This window comes from Saimiri boliviensis, chromosome 2 (genome assembly GCF_048565385.1).
Source record: "Saimiri boliviensis isolate mSaiBol1 chromosome 2, mSaiBol1.pri, whole genome shotgun sequence".
NCBI classification, from domain to species: Eukaryota; Metazoa; Chordata; class Mammalia; order Primates; family Cebidae; genus Saimiri; species Saimiri boliviensis.
Window position 1 is genome coordinate 32,923,830 of NC_133450.1, and position 22,566 is coordinate 32,946,395.

Sequence of the window (22,566 nt, forward strand, 5' to 3'; positions counted from 1 at the left end):
AGATGACAAGGTCAGGAGTTTGAGATCAGCCTGACTAACATGGTGAAATCCTGTCTCTACTAAAAATACAGAAACTAGCTGGGCATGGTGGTGCATGCCTGTAATCCCAGCTATTCAGGGGGCTGAGGCAGGAGAATCACTTGAACCCAGGAGGTTGCAGTGAGCCAAGATTGTGCCGCTGCACTCCAGCCTGGGCAACAGAGAGAGAATCTGTCTCAAAAAAAAAAAAAAAAAAAAAAAAAAAAAAAAAAAAAAAGGAAGGAATAAGGATTTATTCCTGGAAATATTCTTCCACAGAAACTGAAAAATGTGCTGAATGCAGCTTGACCTGATTCTTACTTAAAACCAGGTCTTGACTCGAGTAGGGAAGGGAGGGAGAGCCCCACAGACTCTGCTGCAACTGAAGCTCTAGTTCCTTAGTTCCTATCCCAAGGGACTGAGCAGGGAAGGAAAAATGGTCCCTCCTCCCTCCCTTCCTGGGTCCTGCCTTTTGTCTGTTTGAAGGCTGTGGTCTATACTTTTCTTGTAGTCTGGCCATAATATTTTCTTAACTAAATAGCAAGAACCTGAGATTTTTAATGTTCTACCCAAAGAGAGGTTATTGCTTTCCCTTCCCTGCAGAGGTTTTTAGAGGAGCTGTCCTTTCAGCACCCTAGTACTGAATCATATCCTTTAAATCTCCCTGCATTTATTTTTTCAATCCCTCCTGCATTTAAATAAATGTTTAACACCTACTGTGTGTTTACAACTATGCTTAAGACTGGAGGAAAGAAGGGAGGGTACAAGAGAAAGTACAATAGTATATTTCCTTTGAGAATTCAGATACTCGAGGATACAAATTTGTTAAAGAATCACACATCTTTTCATGTATGTAAAAGCTGCTAGAAAAACATGAATGTTCCTTCCCTCCATGTCCAAGAAGACTCTTAACATGTATTTCTCCAAAAGGGTTTCTAATCTTTCTTTATAACATAGGCATATTTTTCTCATTCATGTAGATGACATCAGGCACAAATTAGTAATCAGTCAGGATTCATTTTGGGGCTCAGAAATGCTCAAGCTATTTTAAGCAAGAAAGAGATTTAGCATAGGAAATTCAGTGCTTGCAGAATTGTTGTAAGGGCTGGGAGACGAGGCTCTCAGCCGGACCTATGTGAACAACTCCCAGAACATAGCAGAGCTGGCCCACTAGCTCAGCTGCTACTTTGCTAATTGGGAAGATACAGAATCAGGAGCTACCACTGAAGCTGTTGGCTTCAAAAACACCCTGCTGTATCTGCAGCCCAGAGATTAGGCAACCATTTGACTATGAAACATTCCTCTCCACATCTACAGACTTAGTGATTGGACACCAATACTCTGTGGCAGAAAATCCCACCTTCTCTACAGCTGCATTAGCAGGGAGAAGCAGCAAGAAGATGGTTTTCATCTCACTTCTGCCTTTCAAATCTTGTACATCTAATTAGGAGAACTTAATTTGCATTTAGAACTTTAGCTGTAAAGGAGTCTGGGAAATGTAGTTTTTAGCTTCTTAGCTAAAACCGTAGTACTGAAATTTATGCTAGAAGGATTTTGGAATGGATGCTGATTGCTAGTCTACAATATTCTCCAGTGACATTCATTCTTCAGGAAGACTGCTGGCTAAGGTGATAACCTTTTGAACAGTTGGAATTTTGGGGTCAGGATGGGCTATATTTTTTGTATAGCTAGAGACCATACGTTTCACTTGTCCTCCGAAGAGTTTTCTTTGTGCAGACTGCCAGTTGCGTTACAAAATACAAATGAATATTAGCCCCAGATGGGATAGAGGTATTATAATTAAGCAAGAATAGATTTTTTTAGTACCACCAGCGTCTGAGTGGAGAATGGAGGCGACATGGGCTGGCTGAGTAAGGAAGGGAATAGTCAGCAGTGGGCAGTTTCTCTTTTGGTCTTGCCAGAAGTTCAGAAATATATCTTTGTTTTCTTAGTTTTTTAGTAAAGTGTGATTATTCTCTGTATTTGTTTCAGAAGGTCCAGGTCCAGTTCAGTTTTTTTTTCCTAGATCTGAGTTAGGTTTATTTCCTACTGAGGTAGTGTGTTAGTCCATTCTTGCACTGCTATAAAGGAATACCTGAGGCTGGGTAATTTATAAAGAAAAAAAGCTCAATTGGCTCATGGTTCTGCAGGCTGTACAGGAAGTTTGGTGTCAGTATCTGCTTGGCTCTGGTGAGGCCTCAGGGAGCTTTTATTCACGGTGGATGGTGAAGTCGGAACAGGCATGTCACATGGTGGGAGCCAGAAGCAAGAGGAAAAAAAGCGGGGGTGGGGGGTGCCACACTCTTTTAAAACACCAGATCTTGTATGAATTTGAGCAAGAATTCACTCATTACTGTGAGGAGGGTGCCAAGCCATTCATGGGGGATCAGCCCTCATGACCCAAACACCTCCCACCAGGCCCCACTTCCAGCACTGGGGATTACATTTCAACGTAAGAATCAGAGGGGGCAAATATATCAGGTAGTTTTTTTTCCATTTTATTTCAATGATCTGTTGGTCACCTACAAAATGTTTGGCATAGCAAGTGCAGTGGTAAATGAGGCAGACAGAATCTCTGCCCTTGTGGGTCTCACATTCTGGCCTGGACAACAGGCATTGAGCAAGTAAGTAATTGTAACCTTGATGACTCTTGTGGAATGCAAACTGCCATGGAAGTGTTTGATAGGGGCCTGACCTCGTTTGGTCTGAGGGATGGAGAAGTTCTACTGTGAAACTGATATTTAAGACCTGAGGTATAAGTATGAATCAGCCAGGTAAAGACAAAAAAGAAAATAAGATAGAGAACAGGTTTCATACCAGAAACAAAACACACTTTGCTCGTATAGCACTTAATACCATAAGTCACTTGATTTATAATCACTGGCAGGTATTATTATCTACCCATGAAAGCCTTTCCACACAGAAAGAAATATACAGTCAAGTACCTTATGTTCAAACTCTGTATTTGGGAAGGAGAATGATTGTTTGGGTGGGATACAGAGACCATCAGGGCTTGGACTGAGGCACATATGACTGCTGGAGTAAGATCTCTCTGATGAGGCTCCTTTCCCGTGTGTTTCAGTCACCAGGTCCTGGTAGAACCAAGTTCTGAAAGTCTCCCAAATTGACTGCGTACCCCCATATTCACTGCTGCTGAGGTTTAGACCTCTGAGCTGCAAGACCTCCTTAAAGTGTCCTTTTGCTATTGGGTCTCTGTCTTCCAGGTTAGTTTCCAGCAGCTGCCAGAGTTGGTTTCCTTTCTAAATTACAGGTCTGACAACATTCTTTTCTGAAAGATACATGACTCCTCTTGTTTACAATGTGAACTTCAAGCCCCTCAGAATGGCTTTTAACCCATTTTCTGGCCTGGTTACCCTCAACAAGGTTTTGAGCCTCGTCTCCAATCCTGATGCACATGACCCAGCCCCAGCAGACTCCCTGGAGTTCCTAATAATATACCTTGTATTCCCTGTTCCACGTTCTTGGCTCCCATCCTTCCCTCTGCCTGATTGTCCTTCCCTACCCTGAGTTCCTTCATTGCCTGAGATCTCTCCTACTCATTCTTTAGGGCCCATTTCAAATGTTACCTTCCCTGAGAATCCTTTCCCCACTCACCCGCTCAGTGCTCTGTGCTGCTGTGGGAGTTAGTGATTTTCCTAAGCCTCTAATCATACTTCTGCAGAAGCTCTTCTCATCCTATGGTTTGGTTGTTAGGTGTCTGCCTTGGTACTGAGTTGGGTGCTTCTCACCACTGAGCACACAGTAAAGCTGAATAAGTCTCAAAGAAAGGATCTCGGCTGGGTGCAACAGCTCACTCCTGTAATCCCAGCACTTTGGGAGGCTGAGACAGAAGGATTGCTGAGCTCAGGAGTTCGAGACCAGTCTGGGCAACATGGCAAACTCCATCTCTATATTTAAATGTATTTTTTAAAAAGTAAAGTAAAAAGGATCTCCCCTACGTTCCCTTTAGTTACAATAGTTGGTTTTGGTACAGGATTCCGCATAATTTTCTAGGTGGGATTTTTTTTTTTCATGAATATTTATAGACCACCTACTGTGTGATGACTGTCACTAAGGAAAATGCAAAGGAAAATAAGTTAATTGCAGTTCCTGCCCTTATGAAATTTACTTTATAATGGGGAGACAGAAAGGCCCAGTAAATAGACAATCTGCCCTGTTTACCCATCCAGGTAAATGAATGGTTCAATACTGTGTTTTCAGGATGTTTTTGACTTGCTTCTTTTTTCCTTCCCTTTCTCAGTGTTAGAGATTGATTTTGCGGAGCTAACCTTGGAAGAGATTATTGGCATCGGGGGCTTTGGGAAGGTCTATCGTGCTTTCTGGATAGGGGATGAGGTTGCTGTGAAAGCAGCTCGTCACGACCCTGATGAGGACATCAGCCAGACCATAGAGAATGTTCGCCAAGAGGCCAAGCTTTTTGCCATGCTGAAGCACCCCAACATCATTGCCCTAAGAGGGGTATGTCTGAAGGAACCCAACCTCTGCTTGGTTATGGAGTTTGCTCGTGGAGGACCTTTGAATAGAGTGTTATCTGGGAAAAGGATTCCCCCAGACATCCTGGTGAACTGGGCTGTGCAGATTGCCAGAGGGATGAACTACTTACATGATGAGGCAATTGTTCCTATCATCCACCGCGACCTTAAGTCCAGCAACAGTGAGTATGAAGAGATGGGGCTGGAGGGTCTCAGACCAGTTGCAGATACATGACGTCAGTAGGAGTGGGTTCCTGGCCGGGTACGGTGGCTCACACCTGTAATCCTAGCGCTTTGGGAGGCTGAGGTGGGCAGATCACCTGAGGTCAGGAGTTTGAGACCAGCCTGACCAACATGGAGAAACCTTGTCTCTAGAAAAAATACAAAATTAGCCGGGCTTGGTGGCGGATGCCTGTAATCCCAGCTACTCAGGAGACTGAGACAGGAGAATCACTTAAACCCAGGAGGAGGAGGTTGCGGTGAACTAAGATTGGGCCATTGCTCTCCAGCCTGGGCAACAAGTGCGAAACTCCGTCTCAAAAAAAAAAAAAAAATGTGGATTCCTAATGGCACCTTAGTAGGCAGTGAAACTCCTTGCTTAAACACATTCCATCCTTGAATTGAGATGTAGGGGGTGAAATGAGTGCCAAGAAAGATTGGTTTAGGAACAGAGGAATGAGGTGCCTGAGGAGTTTGGGATAATTTTGAGGTTTTTTTTAGCAGTCAAGAATGACCTTGCCTGCTATTCTTCCACATATCAGAATGTGTTATTCTGATAGGCTGTGCAAAAAACACATAGATTTATTTTTTCACTTGTGGGAAGTATGAATGTCATCACAAAAGGGGTTTTCCTCTTTGTAGAACAAGAGGTAGAGCAAACCTTTATTATTTGTTTGAATGTTTACCTAAACACCTCAACTTGAGGTACTCATCAGAGAAGGGACTATAAGAAGGGAATCATATTGTTTAAACTGTGAGCTGACTCGGGTGGTAATGTCCATTTTGAGACCATGGCTTGCTAGTAATGTTACTGACCTCCTGTAGCCCAAGGGTGGTATTAATTAAATGTCATAATTACCTAGTGTTTATTAGCAGGGAACTGAGAAGCAACTGTTTATTAAACATCCAGAATCCATAAACCAGATTTTAAGCAAGTGTTAAATATTAAATGGTGAGTTGGTAGAAGCTCCAGTCCTTCATGGCGGCTGAATCAGCAGGGCTGAATACGCTTCTTTTCTGTGGTAGTTTGTGCTCTCTCTTGCCTAAACTGGGTGGTAAAGAGGACACAGTTGCATAATGGTATGTACTTAAAATCACTTGGAGCATCCTGTCCCAGAGAGGAGAGCATTTGAGTTGAAGGACTTTGGGTGGGGGTAGCATGGGCCCCCAGAGACTTCACTCTCCCCGCATCCTTCAGCTTTGAGCCTGGAAATCCTTCAGACTTTGTTTTGTTTCAAGCTGTTCCAGATGTGGTTATTTTTCTGTTGATGCTATTGTGAATCTGTTTACTTTTAAAACTACATTTTTAAATTATGTAAGTGCTGGAAGGGCACAGTGCCTCCCGCCTGTAATGCCAGCACTTTGGGAAGCTGAGGCAAGAGGATTGCTTGAGCCCAGAAGTCTGAGACAGCCTGGGCAACAAAGGGGGACCTCATCTCTTAAAAAAAATTATGTAAGTAGTAAGTGTTTCTTGTAGAAAATTAGAAAGTGCAGATAAAAAGAAGACGAAGTTAACCTATAATGTTTTCCTTTAGAGAGAACAACTATTGCATTTGGCATATCCTTCCTGACATTTTTAAAGCGTAACTGGGTTATACATATACAAATATACACTTATCTTTTCTACCTGTATTCTTTTCCCCCTTAATAATAGAAAAATTTCTTCTCGTGTGAGTAAGAAACATTAGGTATGTATTTTAGATATGATGCATGTGAAGTATTTAAGTTACATTAAAAATCTGGTTTCTCTTTTTCTCTTTGCCGCTTTCCTGTCTCTTTATCCTATGATTATTTTCATCTCCCCTCCCAAATTCTATTCTTTAAATAAATGAAAGCTTTTGGTGACCTCTTTTCAGAGTAATTTCTACCTAGAGATTGCTTTAAGTGATGGGATAAGAAGAGGCAGATGTATTGCCGGAAAATGTAATGGAGAAGCTGAATTTTCTTTATTTTACTTTTCCTAATATCTTTATCATGTTGAGAGAACTAGGCAATGTACTGTAATATTATATAATTGAGCCCATTTAGAAAGTCGGGCTAGGATAACAGAGTTGTAAAAATTAATAGTTTGCTTGATGAAGTTTTGAATTTTGGTATAATTTAAAGCTATACTTTACATATACATTTTTACCTCTTAGGAGATTTGTATTTAGGAATGGAGGCTCTTATGAAGGACAAGTTACCCTATCAAGGTTCTGCTGCTTGTAGGAGAGGGCAAGAGACAAAACTGTTATTCAGGAGACAAAACTCTAGTCTATTCTTCGTCCTTATGTGGATTTTAGCATTGTCAAGGGGGAGCCATCAGGATTGCAGGAGTTGTATAATACTTACACATTCGGCAGTATTTTAAAGGACCTTCTCAATACAGTTGATGCTGAGTAATGTTTATGGTCCAGTGGGCTGCATGGTTGGTGCTGATGTTGATGCTAATTGTTAAATCTTACATGTGTGTTGGGGTAGCACTTTGACATTTTTCTGTGGGTGGATATTTGCCAAGGATTGTATGTATCTAATATGAGCCTTGATAATACCACCGTTTTCTGTTTGTTTGTTTGTTTTTGAGATGGAGTGTCACTCTGTTGCCCAGGCTGGAGTACAGTGGCGCAACCTTGGCTCACTGCAACCACTGCCTTCAGGGTTCAAGCAATTCTCCTGCCTCAGCTTCCGGAGTAGCTGTACTTTTAGTGGAGACGGGGTTTCACCATGTTGGCCAGGATGGTCTCAATCTCTTGACCTCACGATCTGCCTGCCTCAGCCTCCCAAAGTGCTGAGATTACATGTGTGAGCCATCGTGCCTGGCCACAACTGTTCTTATTCCATTGCAATGTGTACATGCCTTGAAAATGATTGTCTTTAATTTTAATTTAATTAATTTATTTCGAGACAAGGTCTCACTCTGTCACCCAGGCTGGAGTGCAGTGGCATGATCAGAGCTCACTGCAGCCTTGGCCCTTGGGCTCAAGTGATCTTCACACCTCAGCCTCCTGAGTAGTTGGGTTACAGGTGTGTGCCACCATGCCCTACTAATTTTTTTTTTTTTTTTTTGAGATGGAGTCTCGCTCTGTCCCCCAGGCTGGAGTGCAATGGTGTGATCTTGGCTGACTACAACCTCCGCCTCCCAGGTTCAAGTGTTCCTCCTGCCTCAGCTCCCAGGTAGCTGGGATTACAAGAGCCAGCCACCATACCTGGAAAATTTTTGTATTTTTAGTAGAGACAAGTTTTTGCCATGTTGGCTAGGCTGGTCTCAAACTCCTGACTTTAGGTGATCTGCCTGCCTTGGGCTCCCAAAGTGCTGGGATTACAGGTGTGAGCTACCATGCCCAGCCCTGTTTTTTTTTTTTTTTTTTTTTGAGACGGAGTTTCACTCCTGTTACCCAGGCTGGAGTGCAATGGCGCGATCTCACCTCACTGCAACCTCCGCCTCCTGGGTTCAGGCAGTTCTCCTGCCTCAGCCTCCTGAGTCGCTGGGATTACAGGCATGCGCCACCATGCCCAGCTAATTTTTTGTATTTTTAGTAGAGACGGGGTTTCACCATGTTTTTTTTTTTTTTTTTTTTTTTTTTTTTTGAGATGGAGTTTCGCTCTTGTTACCCAGGCTGGAGTGCAATGGCGCGATCTCGGCTCACCACAACCTCCGCCTCCCGGGTTCAGGCAATTCTCCTGCCTCAGCCTCCTGAGTAGCTGGGATCACAGGCACGCACCACCATGCCCAGCTAATTTTTTGTAGTTTTAGTAGAGACGGGGTTTCACCATGTTGACCAGGATGGTCTCGATCTCTTGACCTCGTGATCCACCCGCCTCGGCCTCCCAAAGTGCTGGGATTATAGGCGTGAGCCACCGCGCCCGGCCGGTTTCACCATGTTGACCAGGATGGTCTCGATCTCTTGACCTCGTGATCCACCCGCCTCGGCAAAGTGCTGGGATTACAGGCGTGAGCCACCAGACCCGGCCCTTTTTTTTTTTTTTTTTTAATTGAAATGGAGGGGTCTCACTTTGTGACCCAGGCTGAAAATTATCTTAGAAGTGTTATGCCACTTCCTTGCCCATTGTCTCCAACTTGGGAGCCATGACTTGCTTTGTATTTTGTAGATGGGAGCACTGGCTTGTTTTCCTTGCTTTGTTAAGGATTCCAGAGAATTGGATTTTGGTCATTGTCATGCGAGGGCAGAATACTAGGAATTATATGTGTTAGTTGACTTTGACCATTAGAGAAAAGAGTATGTATGCATGGAAGCTGTCTTTGTGGGAAAGAAAAAGCAGTTGATGATAAACTCCTAGCTGTTAGAAAGGCTCAGTAAAGGGACTTATTAAAATGTTTTGTTATCCTGATCACCTACTTTAAAAAGTCGTTTGCAATTTACTGGCAATGAAACAAGTATAGCATATAGTAGCCTATGTTGATACAGAATCTACATTGAGTTTAGGTTGATTGTACGTAACCTGAAAAGCCAAACAGAATAACAGTGGCTAAACTAGGTCTACATTTACTTGTCTTTGGAAAGAAGTCTGGAGGATTCTAGGGCAGCTCCATATTGGTGTCTGGGACCCAGGCTCCTATTTTTTACTCCCTCATCCCAGTACATGGCTTCCATCTTCATTGTCACCCTGTGGTCCAGACGGCTGCTGGAGTGCCAGTTAAGAGGTCCAAGTCATGGGCCTGAAGGAGGAGGGGAAGCAGAAGCACCAAAAAGGTGTCCCATGTGGCTGAGTTGGCTCCCACAGTTTCCCAGAAGTCCAACATGGTGTATGTGCTTGCGTTAATTGGCCAGAGTATGGTCGCCTGGCCATCGCTAGCTGCAGAGTGGACAGGAAGATGGAGGCTTTTATGCTGGGTGTCAGTGAGCCCAGCTGAGAATCAGGGTCTAATGTTACCAAGGAAGAGCATTGCTGCTAAGGAATTGGCAGCTAGCAGTCTTACCATGGAATCTTAATGCTGGACATGTATCGGTATGAACTATTACCTCAGATGTTTAGCATCACACAGCCAAACAAGTTTAGCCAGGCCTGGGACACGTGGCTCAGACCCCTGGCTTAACTGCTGGTTTATTCTACTTTACCACATCACATCATCAACTTAAGCATCACACCCTAATTCTACTTGCAAAAAGCCTCTGGCTATAAAAATGGATTTATGTCTGTGCTCCATCAAATTGGGGAAAACCAGTTACATGATTGTCAGCAAATGCATTGAAAGATGGTCTTAAATGGAAGGGTTGCCCTTTTGTGGTCAGGTAGATGAACTTCAGGATTTTGTGTAGTAGGGTGACTTGGTGTAACGGCATTTGGCAGAAGAGCAGTTTAATAGTGTCCATTAAAAGTTAAATAAGTAGCCTGCCGCAGTGGCTCATCCCTGTAATCGTAGTACTTTGGGAGGGTGAGGCCTGGGGATCACTCGAGATCAGGAGTTCAAGACCAGCCTGGCCAACATGGTGAAACCCTATCTCTACTAAAATACAAAAATTAGCTGGATGTGGTGGCAGGTGCCTGTAATCCCAGCTACTTGGGAGGCTGAGGCAAGAGAATCACTTGAACCCAGGAGGCAGAGGTTGCAGTGAGCTGAGATTGCACCACTGCACTCCAGCCTGGGTGACAGAGCCAGACTGTCTCAAAAAAAAAGGTTAAATCAGTGAAAATGTAAATATTTAAATAATATGAAAAATCTTTGGAGAATATAAAAACATCCAAAGTGTCATTACTTTTATTATTGTTAAATCACTTTTCTTCTCTTAGAAAATACAGAAAAGGGCTGGGCACAGTAGTTTAAGCCTGTAATCACTGTACTTTGGGAGGCCGAGGTGGGCGGATCTCTTGAGCCTAGGAGTTTGAGACCAGCCTAGGCAACACGGCAAAATCTCATCTCTGCAAAAAATACAGTAAAATCTTGCTGGGTATGGTGGCACATGCCTGTGGACCCAACCACCTGGGAGGCTAAAGTGGGAGGATCACTTGAGCCTGGAAGGTCGAGGCTGCAGTGAGCTGTGATTGTAATACTGCACTCCAACCTGAGCGACAGAGTGAGACTCTATTTCAAAAAAGAAAAAGAAAGAAAGAAAGAAAACAGAAAAACACAGGTAAAAACTGTGTGTTTTTCCAGTTTTTCTGCGCATTTTTGTGTGTTTGTTTTTACCCCTAGATAATATCCTAACAAAAATCTTGCTTGTAGCATGTGTTTCTCCTCCACCTTGTTAGTGCACTGGCAGCCTTTGCCCCCAGTCACTACGCTATTGCCTGCACATTCCTGTTGGACAGCTGGGGTGTTTCATGTTGTTCTGTGTGGCCCTTCAGGGCTTTAGTTTCATATAATTGGAAATAACGTCATTCTGCTCACAGGGCCATAGCATCCACATTGCATTCATGTTTGATTTATCCCCTGCCTGTACCTTTTTTTGGTTTCAAGCAACTTACTCTGAATTTTATAGCTGAAAGAGCAGAAGTGCGTAGTGAACTGTGTTTGGTTTGGGACTAGGCACACCTGCCTTCCTCTTTTCAGACATCAGCTTAAATTCTCATGAGGTCTTTGCTGCCTTCCCTTCTTCTAGAGGCACTTTCTCCTTTAGCCAAACTGGTCTCCCCTTTCCCCCTTGCTGGCAGGGGTGCCCTCACCTCATCTCTCTGCCTATCCAATACCTCCACAGTTTTCTGTGCTCAACTCAAACCTGGCTTCTTCTGGTAGCCCATCACATATCCTTGCTGTGGTCAGCGCTAAGTTATCATTTGCTAAATGTGTATCACCTGGTAGTTCGTAGAAGCATAGTGGAGTAACAGAAGGCTGGAACCACTAGTCTAATGGCTGCAAGTTCAAATGCCTTTCAGCCAGGGTGAGTCAATCTAAAGCACTGGTAGGCATTCACAGGCCATAACAAAACAAACCCCGCGCTGGCCTGCAGGCCAACCTGCCAAGTTACATCCTCTGGCCTCTTTTTGTTGGCTGCAGTTTCAGAAGCATCCCTTACATCTCCAAATAGGTTTTGTATCTTTAGCACCCAGCATAGTTCCAGGTGCATAGCAGGGTCCTCAATAAATGTATAGATAAAAGGAATGAATGAATAAATGAATGAATAAAATGTCACATGAAGTGGTTTACGTATGGGATCCCAAAATGTAAACATTCCCTTTCTCTTATCTGTGATGTCATTCAGACCTCACTTGTGTGGAATAATTTATTTATTTATTTTATTTTTTATTTGGTAGAGACAGGATCTCACCATGATGCCCCGCTGGTCTTGAACTCCTGGTCTCAGGCAATTCATCTGCCTTGGTATCCCAGAATTGGCATTACAGGCATGAGCCACCATGTTTGGCCATGTGGAATTTGCTTTTCATCCTCAGAATCCTCAGGCCCTTGATCCATCCTAATTGTCTGAGCCCAGCCACCTGTTTTGGATGCTGGAGTGTGGTATTGTGACAGTGCATTCCTTATTAATCTCAAACGCCTCTGCCTCCTCCCCTCTTCACACTTTTCTTGATCACCAGCCCTGTTAACTCAGTGGCCCGTGTTTCCACTGCAGCTATTGCCGGCTGCTAGGAGCGGCTGGAGTAGACCACTGCTGAGTGCTGCCGGGTCTACTCCCAGGCTGTTCTGTCCAACCTCAGTGTTCCCTTTGTTCCCAGGTTGGGGATTGCCTGTCATGCTCCTCATAGTGCCTGTACTAGTTCTTTTTTTTTGTTTTTTTGTTTTTTTTTTGAGACGGAGTTTCACTCTTGTTACCCAGGCTGGAGTGCAATGGCGTGATCTCGGCTCACCGCAACCTCCGCCTCCTGGGTTCAAGCAATTCTCCTGCCTCAGCCTCCTGAGTAGCTGGGATTACAGGCACGTACCACCATGCCTGCCCAGCTAATTTTTTGTATTTTTAGTAGAGACGGGGTTTCACCATGTTGACCAGGATGGTCTCGATCTCTCGACCTCGTGATCCACCCTCCTCGGCCTCCCAAAGTGCTGGGATAACAGGCTTGAGCCACCGCGCCCGGCTCTAGTTTTGTTAAGTTGTTGGATTGGCTGCTCCTCTTAGAACTGGAAGCCCATGTAGCATCTCCCCCTCCCAATTTTGCTCACTTGCACCTTGTCCTCATCTCCAGCATTCTCTTGGAGTGCACAAGATCAGGAAGCTGAAGACATGCTTTCACCAGTGTGAGGATGGCAGAGCTTTTGTCTTGCCCTTGGTCTCAGGTCAGAGTCTCGCTCTGGAGCACAGTGGTGCAATCTCGGCTCACTGCAACCTCTGCCTCCCAGGTTCAAGCGATTCTCCTGCCTCAGCCTCCCGAGTATCTGGGATTTTACAGGCACGTGCCACCATGCATGGCCAACTTTTGTATTTTTAGTAAAGATGGCGTTTCGCCATATTGGCCAGGCTGGTCTTGAACTCCTGACCTTGTGATCTGCCCGCCTCAGCCTCCCAAAGTGCTGTGATTGCAGGCATAAGCCACCACGCCTGGCCCAGCAGGCTCTACATTCTAAGCCCTGGAGTATACCTGGACCACACACTGGCCAAAGCCCCTGACTGGTTTTCCTGTGCAGGATTTCTCATGGCTGCCAGACCTGTGGCATCCTGTGACCCACTGGATCCCAGTCTTTAGTGTTGTTGTCCTATGCACATGGTAGAGCCCATTCTGCCTGATGGAGGAAGCAGCTAAGGCATGGGAACCCTGGGCAAGGATGATGTGGCATTAGACTTGCCTTGAAAAAAGGATGAGGAGTAGCTGTAAAAGCAGTTTTTTCCTTCAGGAGAATGAAATAGGCAATCAGACATTCCCAGAGTGGACCTGGGAGGCAGTGAAGTATCAGCTGGAGAACTCAAGTCTTGGTCCTTTTTGAGAGGTAAGTAAATGACTTTTTGTATGCTTCTTGGAGGCCTCTCCAAATGAAATACTTCTGGAAGTACCTGGCTCAGGTGCTTCTGTATTTCCCTGTTTTTTTCTCCCCTCAGTCAGGTCCTATGGTGGTTTTTGCTACACGTTCCTTCTTAGAGAGAGTTGGAAGATAATGGATGGGTTTTGAGGATTTTCCCAGGCAAAAGTGTACAAATGCTCAAATAACTGGATTTATCTTTTGGTTGCAGGAGGCTATGCCAGAGATTAGCTAGCAGCTACCTGGCAGGTCTCAAAGCATCCTCTTCAGTGGATGGGTAGCATTTCCCATGAATGCAGAGACACGTTCTGCAAGCCAAAATAAATACCTAAGTGAATAAAGCTGAAATGAAGCCTATAACCTGCTTAGGTGAACAGGACTCAGCAGAAGAAACCAGTAAGTCTGGAGATCTGACTTGCAAGTCCTGTTGCAGGTCTCAGTTTTTTTGTTTTTTTTTTTTTTTTGAATTGGAGTCTCGGTCTGTTGCCATGCTGAAGTGCAATGGTACGATCTCAGCTCACTGAAACCTCTAACTTTCCCTTGTTCAAGCGATTTTCCTGCCTCAGTCTCCCAAGTAGCTGGGATTACAGGCATGCGCCACCATGCCCAACTAATTTTTGTATTTTTAATAGAGAAGGGGTTTCACCGTGTTGGCCAGGATGGACTCGATCTTCTGACCTCATGATGCGCCCACCTTGGCCTCCCAAAGTGCTAGAATTACAGGCATCAGCCGCCATGCCTCACCATCTCTTGGTTCTTTAACGTGGTTTAGGAACCCTGCCTTTCCCTTTTATCCTGTGCCTTTGTGGCCATCTGCTGCACAAAGTTGGTTTTCTTTTCTGGGCCAATCGGAGTGCCTGATTATTAAAAATACAGCAGCAAACAGAAACAGACAAGGGCCTTTCCCTCCAGGAGCTCCCTGTGGGGTCAGGGAGAAGGACCTTGATCAAAGAAAAGTTACACAAAATGTAAAGTCAAGACTGGTGAGTACCATGAGCATGGCTGGTAACAGGACATGCCTGGAGAGGAGTGCTGGAGAATTCCCTATGGAAGTTTTGTTTCCCATGTGATCTGAGAGAGGGAAGACTGGAGACAAAGTAGAAAGGGAAGCTGGGACAAGGAGGTTCCAGGTAGTGAGGACAGCAGGCCCGAGTGCCCAGTATAGTGTGACCTCCCAGGAGGCAAATTGCACGTTTGGATTCTCTTGCCTTTGTCCTTTCTTATGGTTGTTGGAGAAGGATTTTAAGGAAAATAGATCCCTTTGTGGGCCACGTACCTTTGTTTCACAGCGGCTGCTCTAGAGTCCTGCCTAACTCTGCTGCTTCTTTCATCACCATGGAGGTTCTCTGCAGCTTCTTCAGTGGGGCGAGAAGTAGCTCAGGACACTGGGTAACTTTGAGGCTCTCACACTGCTGTGCTGGAGTTGGAGCAGAAGCTTGTGCTGTGGGGTTGGGGTTTCTGGACTGTGAGCTTTTGATTGTTGAAAGCGCGGCGTTGGTGAGTGGTTGAATGCAGGGCAAGAAAGGCTTTGAAAGGCCTATGGGCTCTGATTTCCGGATGAATATTTCGTCTCTGCCTCTTTGATCTGTTTTTTCTAATTTGAGCCACAATTGCCTTGAAAGTAAATAATAAATTACTGTTATCTTCCCTTTCCCCCGTCTCTCCCCAAGCAAACCTGGTGAGAGCTAAGTATTGACCACAGTTTGCAGATGGTCTGTGGTACTGTCATTGCTCAGGTTCAAGATTGTCCTTCAGGATCTCTAAGGAGATAAGAGAAGAGCCTGCCTATCTCTCCTTTCCTCTGCATCTCTTAGAGAATTTTCCATTCCTTAACCTGGTTCTTCACCTCATTTCGATGAGGTAGCTCAGGATCACTTATGGATAGGATGCAAAGCAGTGATGTCAGTGGTCTGGTTGAGTCAGGAGAAATGTAGCTTCCATCCCAGGTCTTTACTGTGGAGTCCCCTTCAGTACCCCTGACAGCCTCTTGGGGAATTGCACTTTGTTCCTCTTATAATGTAAAGATTAACATAGGGCCAGGGAACCACCTGGAATCTCTGCAAAATGTGGTTAGATTCATTTTGGAGGGAAAAGGTCATGGCTGTTTTTAATGTAAGACTCAAAGAAGGTTATGAATCAGTATCATTACGGAGAACTTAAACTGGGCATCTGTTTAAGAGGTGTTTTGGTGCAGTAGAAGGAACATGGGCCTCGGAGCTGTCCTTGACACTGACTGGCCGGGTGGCCTTGGGCACATCTGTGATCTCTCTGGACCTCAGATTCTTCATCTGGAAAATGAGAGGTTTGGATAAGTGGTCTCTGAGGTCCCGCCCAGGACCTAAAGCATGAATGTCTGTGTGTTTGGGAGTGTTAGTGACTGCATGGTTTGTCTCCCTCTGTGTGTCAGGCAGCAATGTGCTCAGTTTTCCCCTTCAGTGCTTGTTCTGGCAAGGGCTGTATCTCCTGAAAGGGAATCTTTGCCGAGTGGTTTAGCAGAGAACACAGTTGACAGGGGCCCACAAGTGCTCCCCTTCCCCCATTGCTGCTCAGGGCATGACAGATGGCCTTGCTGAGAGAAGATGCTCTGGTCACATGAACCATCGTGGGGATTCACAATAATCCAAGAACAGCCTTCCTCCTAGAAGCAGGACACAGTTAGTTGCATGCCAATCTGTCCTTGGAGCTAAGCAAGGGGCATCCTGGTGTCTCAGAGCTTTGCTGCTGCTTTGATTTACACTTGCTTCCTGCTCACTTTTTTGGAGCAACATAGGGCTTTTCCAGATGGGGCTCAAGGTCACTTAGGCAACTTTGTGTGTCTTATATATCCCCACTGACCAGCAGAATCACAGGATGACACGTGCTGTGTGCAATCCACTATACTGTAAGAGTGAGACATATAAATTAGACATATTATAAGCTGTGGATTGCATGTCCCTTTCCCTCCTAACTTCACTAGGGTTTTTGCTCTTTATAGGAAACTCTAAGGTTTTGATCTGAGAAGAAAGCATTTTTCTCCTAAGATTGGTTTTGGGAACCACTGTGGTCTAATGGAAGAAACACTGGCGTTGGAGTTAGGTAGACTTGGATTTAAGCTACTTCTTGAGCACTTGACATTGGGCACATGGCTAACCTCTTGGAGTTGCAGGAAATCTCATCTGTAAAATATGAACAGCGCAGAAATGAGCAATACTGTTTTAAGATGATGTGAGCTATTGTATGTCAGTATCACACAGGCGCTGCATTCAGTAAATGGCACTGTGCTGTTCTTCCTTTCTAAGGAGTAGGAGAAACTTCTTTCCATTCCTTCTTGTTTTAGTTGCACACAAGATATGGCTGAATTTCCCTTTTCAAAGTGGTGCGTGAGGGTTTTAGGCAGCTCTGAGAAGCCCTCTCATAAGCCAGCCAGGCATAGTTTTACTGTTCCCACTGGAACAGGCAGATTTATTTCTGTGGAAGCCCCTGGAATTGAGCCCCACCAGCCCCTTCTAACTGTGCAAAAGCCTCTTGTGGAAAAGGCCCATGCGTCTTGCACGCGCTGGACTCAACCTTAACTCAAAGTGCTAGGTCCTCTGAAAAATGCTGTCTCGTCCTGTCTGTTCCAGGCTTTGGCTTGATTGAATGGGACAGCTGGCCAGTTTTATGGGTCTGCTGGACTCTGAGCTGATAATTAAAATGCTTTTGTCCCAGGAGGAAGGCAATATATTTCTTTCCCTCCCTTCTCTGCTGCATTAGTCTGCTTTTTTCACATCCTCCCCTGGCCTCCCTGTGTCAACTTAGCTTTCTCGTTACACAGTGTCATTTAAGACTGGAGTATTCAGGATGCGTTGAAGGGATTTTACCTTGAGTTTTGTGGTCTTGTTTTGGAAGGTAAACAGAGCATGTTTGGCCCCTTTTCATCTCTGTATAAGAGCTTTGTTTCCTACAGCTACTCTCTAAATCTGGTTGTTTCCAGCAGTTAGTAGGTCCTCAAGAAATGTTTGTAGTTATGATAATCACAGATTCTAGCAGTGTGTCTTTCCCCTACATACCTCCTTCCTGCATAGACATTCTCCAAACAACACCACACCTCTTCTCCTTTGGAGCCCTCATTTAGGATGTGAACCCTCTCTTTTGGAGATGAGTCCATGTGAGCCGTGGCTGAGACTGGATTTGAGTCCTACCTGGCTCTGTGACTTGCTAGCTAAGGACCATGAAGCAAATGACATACCCTCTGTGGCTTAGTTTTTGCAGATGTGAAGTGGAAATGATTATATTACCACCGATCTGATCTTGTAGGGTAGAAGTCAGGATTAAATAAGATCATTGCGTCAAGTTCTTAGGAGTGCCTGGCACATAATAAACACACAGTATATTGCCCATTTTCATTATAATTCCGTCTGCCACACCTATTCCCTTAGTATTTAGATCACAATTTGTGATTATATTTTTGGATGGTATCTTTTGTCTTGTGCTTGCATTTCCATTGCTTTAGTCATATTCTTTCCAGTTATACTGTAGAATTTAAAAAATTCAAAATGTATTGCATACACATGGGTAAAAATAGGACAAAACTGAAATACAAAGAAAAGTCTGTCTCCAGAAAAAGAGAGAGAGAAAAAAGAAAAATTTCTCTTCTTCCCACCCTACACCCTAAGTTTACTTCTTAGAGGCAAATGCAATTAAGTTTTTTTTGGTCTCCGATAACTTTTTTTCTGTGAAAACATGGAAATCTCAATAGACCTCTTGACAGCAGAGGTGTTGCTGTTTTTCTTCCCTTTATCTTCTCTTGCTCCCTCTGTCTCCCTCTCCCCTCACATGATGCCTGCTACAGGACTTTGCATATAGCAGCCCAGGTGTTTGGTGACAATTCCAAGGTGGCCAACCAAAAAATCCTGTTTTGTTTTGTTTTTTTGTCCCTAGTTCCTTTCTGGATGGACTCAAGCCTTTTTACTGAATGAGCTTTGTTTGTTTTCTTCAAGTCTTTGCTTTTATATATCTATTTCATAAACTTTTCAGGAGCTTGGGTCCCTAGAGGAAGCTGTTCTTTGGAGTAGCTTGTAAAGTCAGAAGCCCAATGTGTGTCTCTGGAATGGACCAGCTGTGAAGGTTCTGACTGTCCCTCCACCCCTTGGAGCAGATTTGGGAGTGGGGCTTATTGTAGCAGTGGGGCCCATTGTACTAGGCCCATTAAGCAGGTCTTAACTATAAGACCTATAATTATAAGACCTTTCTCTGCAAATCGTTGTGACTGCAAGCTGATGTGGCTGATGAGGCAATGTAACAGGAAAAAGTATCATTTAGAAAAAGAAAAGTGTTATTCTAGATTCCAGCGTGCAGATACAACTGTTTTCATCTTTATATTTGGGTTTCCTATTCTTATCTATATACCTCATCTCCTCCTGCCATTTTAGTCATGGTGTACATGCCATCTGGACACTTAAAATTTTTTTTTTTGTTTCTGCATTTTGTTACCCTTCAGGGTCCAAGAGGAAGGAGGATGCCATAATCAGTAAGTACCAAGCAAAACCAAAAACTAAAAATAAAAACAATAAAGAAGAGGAAGGAGGAAAGGACTGTGGTTAGGGAAGATAGTGATAGTTTTTGGGTGCTGGTCATTCTTTACTTTCTTTTTTGCTTATTGATGTGATTAGAGCTTACAGGAACCTTACAGTTTGTGACCCAGAGAAGTTGAGTGACTTGCCTAAGGTCATCCTGATACTCATGACAGTGTTCTTTCTTTTAGCCCCACAATGGAACTCTGTTACTCTGCCAGGCTTTCCAGCTAGGACCAAAGGTGTTTTGGACAATAGTGGAAAGATGATCTGTACCTCATTTGAGGAACCAGGGGGACAACTTGCTTATAAGGTCCCAAGGTCAAAGTTTGGGGTGAAGTCACTGGTTACTGTGGGGTGAAGTCATGGTGTACATGCCATCTGGACTTTTTCCTGGTTACTAACATGAACTCGATCATTTTCTTTAGTATGTTATATAAAAGGATAACAGTGTTCAGTATTCTTCTAGGTGGTGCAATTTTTTAGGAAGAAAAGAATAATAAAATCATTTTCTATTTCTTAAGCAGTGGACTCCTGGCTCCCTGTGCTTGCAGAGAGGAATCCCTGCTTAGAGATAGACAGGAATCCCAGGGTGGACTGTTAATAATCTCCCTGCTGTTGGCACAGTTGTGTGATAGAGAGTTGTTTTTCCCTTCTCCCCTGTCTTAGGAGACCTACCCTTACTAAATATTTGGGTTAAATTAAAATAAAATTGGCCTGCTTTACCCAAATGCACAGCAGCTAGTGACAAGGAGAGATGCCCCATCACATCTCATGGATGGCAATGGAAAATCAACTGAGGTCTTAAACTTTTCCCACATAAGCTTCAGATGATTTAAGATTATTAGTGTAACCTGACATTATCTGATACTCTTCTTGCCTTATTATTCATGGTGACAGTAATACATGGCCCTCATGTCCTTCACCCTCCAAATAGTCCTAGAGGTAGTAGAAGAGTATGGTAGTCCCCTTTTATCTGCCATTTCACTCTCCCTGGTTTTAGTTACCCATGGTCAACTGTGGTCCAAAAACATTACATGGAACCTTCTAGAAATAATGATTCATAAGATTTAAATTGCATACCATTCTGAGTAGCGTGATGAAGTCTCATGCCTTCCCACTCCATCCTGCCTGGGATGTGAATCACACCCTGTCCAGCTGTCCATGCTGGGTATACTACCTGCCCATTAGTCACCCACATGGTCTGTTCTGACATCCAACCATTGACATTGTCACAGTGCGATGATCCAGGGCTATCCGAAGCAGATGGTCCTCTGACTATACATCCGAAGGTTGGGAGTACCAAACACTGGGTCACTGTTACAATGGCTGTGCCATCTACCTCACTTCATCTCCTCACCTAGGCATTTTCTCATAACTTCACAAAAAGGGTGAATATAGTACAACAAGATCTTTCCAGAGAGACAGAAAAACCACATTAGTAAAACTTTTCTTACAGTTTAATCGTTCTATTTTATTATTATTATTAATCTCTTACTGTGCCTAACTTATAAATTAAACTTTATTATAGGTATGAATGTATAAGAAAAAACATAGTGTATACAGGGTTCCATCCATGGATCGGGGCATGCACTGGGGATCCTGGAATGTGTCCCCTGAAGATAAGGAGAGACTACTGTAATCATGCTTTGTATTTGGTCCTTCAGAATTTTATTTGAAACAGTAGCTACCTGAGGTACTCCAGGAAGGGGTGGAAGTATCCCCATTTTATTACAGAAGAAGCTTAGGCTCAGGGAGGTTTAATGCCTTGCCCAAGAACACATAGTTAGAGAATGATAGGGCCTGGACTCTTGAGTGCTTGCGTGATTTTCTTTCTGCTCTGCTCCTTGGGAACAGGCTGCAATAGGAGATCCTCATCTAGCACCTTGTTCTGCAGGACAGACCCTGGGACTCACCAGAGTCTGGGTGCAGCGGGGATAGACCTGGACAATAAACCTGGTCTTGGGGCCTTTGTGGTGTAGATCATCCCACTTTGGAACTACAGGTAGGAGATCCTTCACTTCTCCAACCCAGGGCCTCTGGCATTTCCAGACCTGATGGTCCTAAAATGCATAAGACCTGAGAGCTTGTTTCTTATTTCCCTTTTCCCCAGCCTCCCCCCACCTCTAAAAGCACAATTTGAACCTTCGCCATCTTTCTGTAGCTTCAGCTTTGCTTCAATTTTTTTTTTTTTTGAGATAGGGTCTCAGTCTATCACCCAGGCTGGAGTGCTGTGGCCTCTGCCTCCTGGGTTCAAGCGATTCCCTTGCCTCAGCCTCCTGAGTAGTTGGGATTACAGGCACCTGCCACCACGCCGGGCTAATTTTTGTATTTCAGTAGAGACAGGGTTTCAACATGTTGGCCAGGCTGGTCTTGACCTCCTGACCTCAAGTGATTTGCCCACCTCGGCCTCCCAAAGTGCTGGGATTGCAGGCATGAGCCACTGTGCCCAGCCTCAGCTTTGCTTCTTGTTAGTGTTTGTCCTGAACCAAAATTGTGATTGCATACGGCTGCCCAGAAGTTGGGCCATTGCAGAAGCTTCCACTTTATTGGGCTGTTTTTCTTACATGTGTTTGTGTTGTGATTTTGTTTTTTATTTTATTTTTTTGAGATGGAGTTTTGCTCTTGTTTCCCAGGATGGAATGCAATGGCACGATCTCAGCTCACTGCAACCTCTGCCTCCCAGGTTCAAGCGATTCTCCTGCCTCAGCCTCCCAAGTAGCTGGGATTACAGGCACGTGCCACCATGCCCGGCTAATTTTGTGTTTTTAGGAGAAATGGGATTTCACCATGTTGCTCACACTGGTCTTGAACTCCTGACCTCAGGTGATCCACCCGCCTTGGCCTCCCAAAGTGCTGGGATTACAGCCATGAGCCACTGCGCCTGGCCGTGGTTTTGTTTTTGTTGAAACAAAAGAAGTATGTACAGATGTCAGATACATTCAGAGGTGATTATTTATGGAATTAAAAAAATGTTAACCAGAAAAGTAATATAAACATTCAAAAAGGGTTTGCAGAGCCCTGTGTGATTATTCAGATGCCACGTCTTTCAGCTCTGTGTAGTCTGGGAGGTGAGCGGGCCCTTCTGGGGTGTTGCTTTGCCCCTGAGTTTATGGCCAAATGGACCATGCCTGAACAACAGGACTGTTTTGTTCCTCATGGAGGAGTGCTGGGCATGCTTTGTGGTGCTCACTTAACACTTCATTATGAATGACAAATTTGACTTCACTGTTCATTCCTTGATGCTCCAATTTGGATTGATTGCTGGTGGAATAATACCTAGACTGTCAATGAGCGAAGCCTCCAGCTGTTTCCTTCTTCCACCTCACAAACAGAATTTTGACTTTGCTGTTCCTGGAACTTTTGAACTTTGTGGTGGGAGGAAAGGGGAAGGGACAAAGAGTAGCATCCTTCAAGTGCTCTCTTTTGGGAGGAATTTTGAGCAGGAAATGAGGGAGTT

At 44.3% G+C, this 22,566-nt stretch overlaps 1 protein-coding gene across 2 annotated transcripts in view; it reads left to right on the top strand.

The window, feature by feature from the left end:
• MAP3K9 (mitogen-activated protein kinase kinase kinase 9) overlaps nucleotides 1-22,566 on the top strand; it is an 86,659-nt gene that overhangs the window by 5,110 nt on the left and 58,983 nt on the right. For both annotated transcript variants that reach the window (XM_039469166.2, XM_039469167.2), the window contains exon 2: nucleotides 4,280-4,693. In XM_039469166.2, coding sequence (XP_039325100.1) covers nucleotides 4,280-4,693 — 414 coding nt within the window. The remainder of the gene's footprint in view (nucleotides 1-4,279; nucleotides 4,694-22,566) is intronic.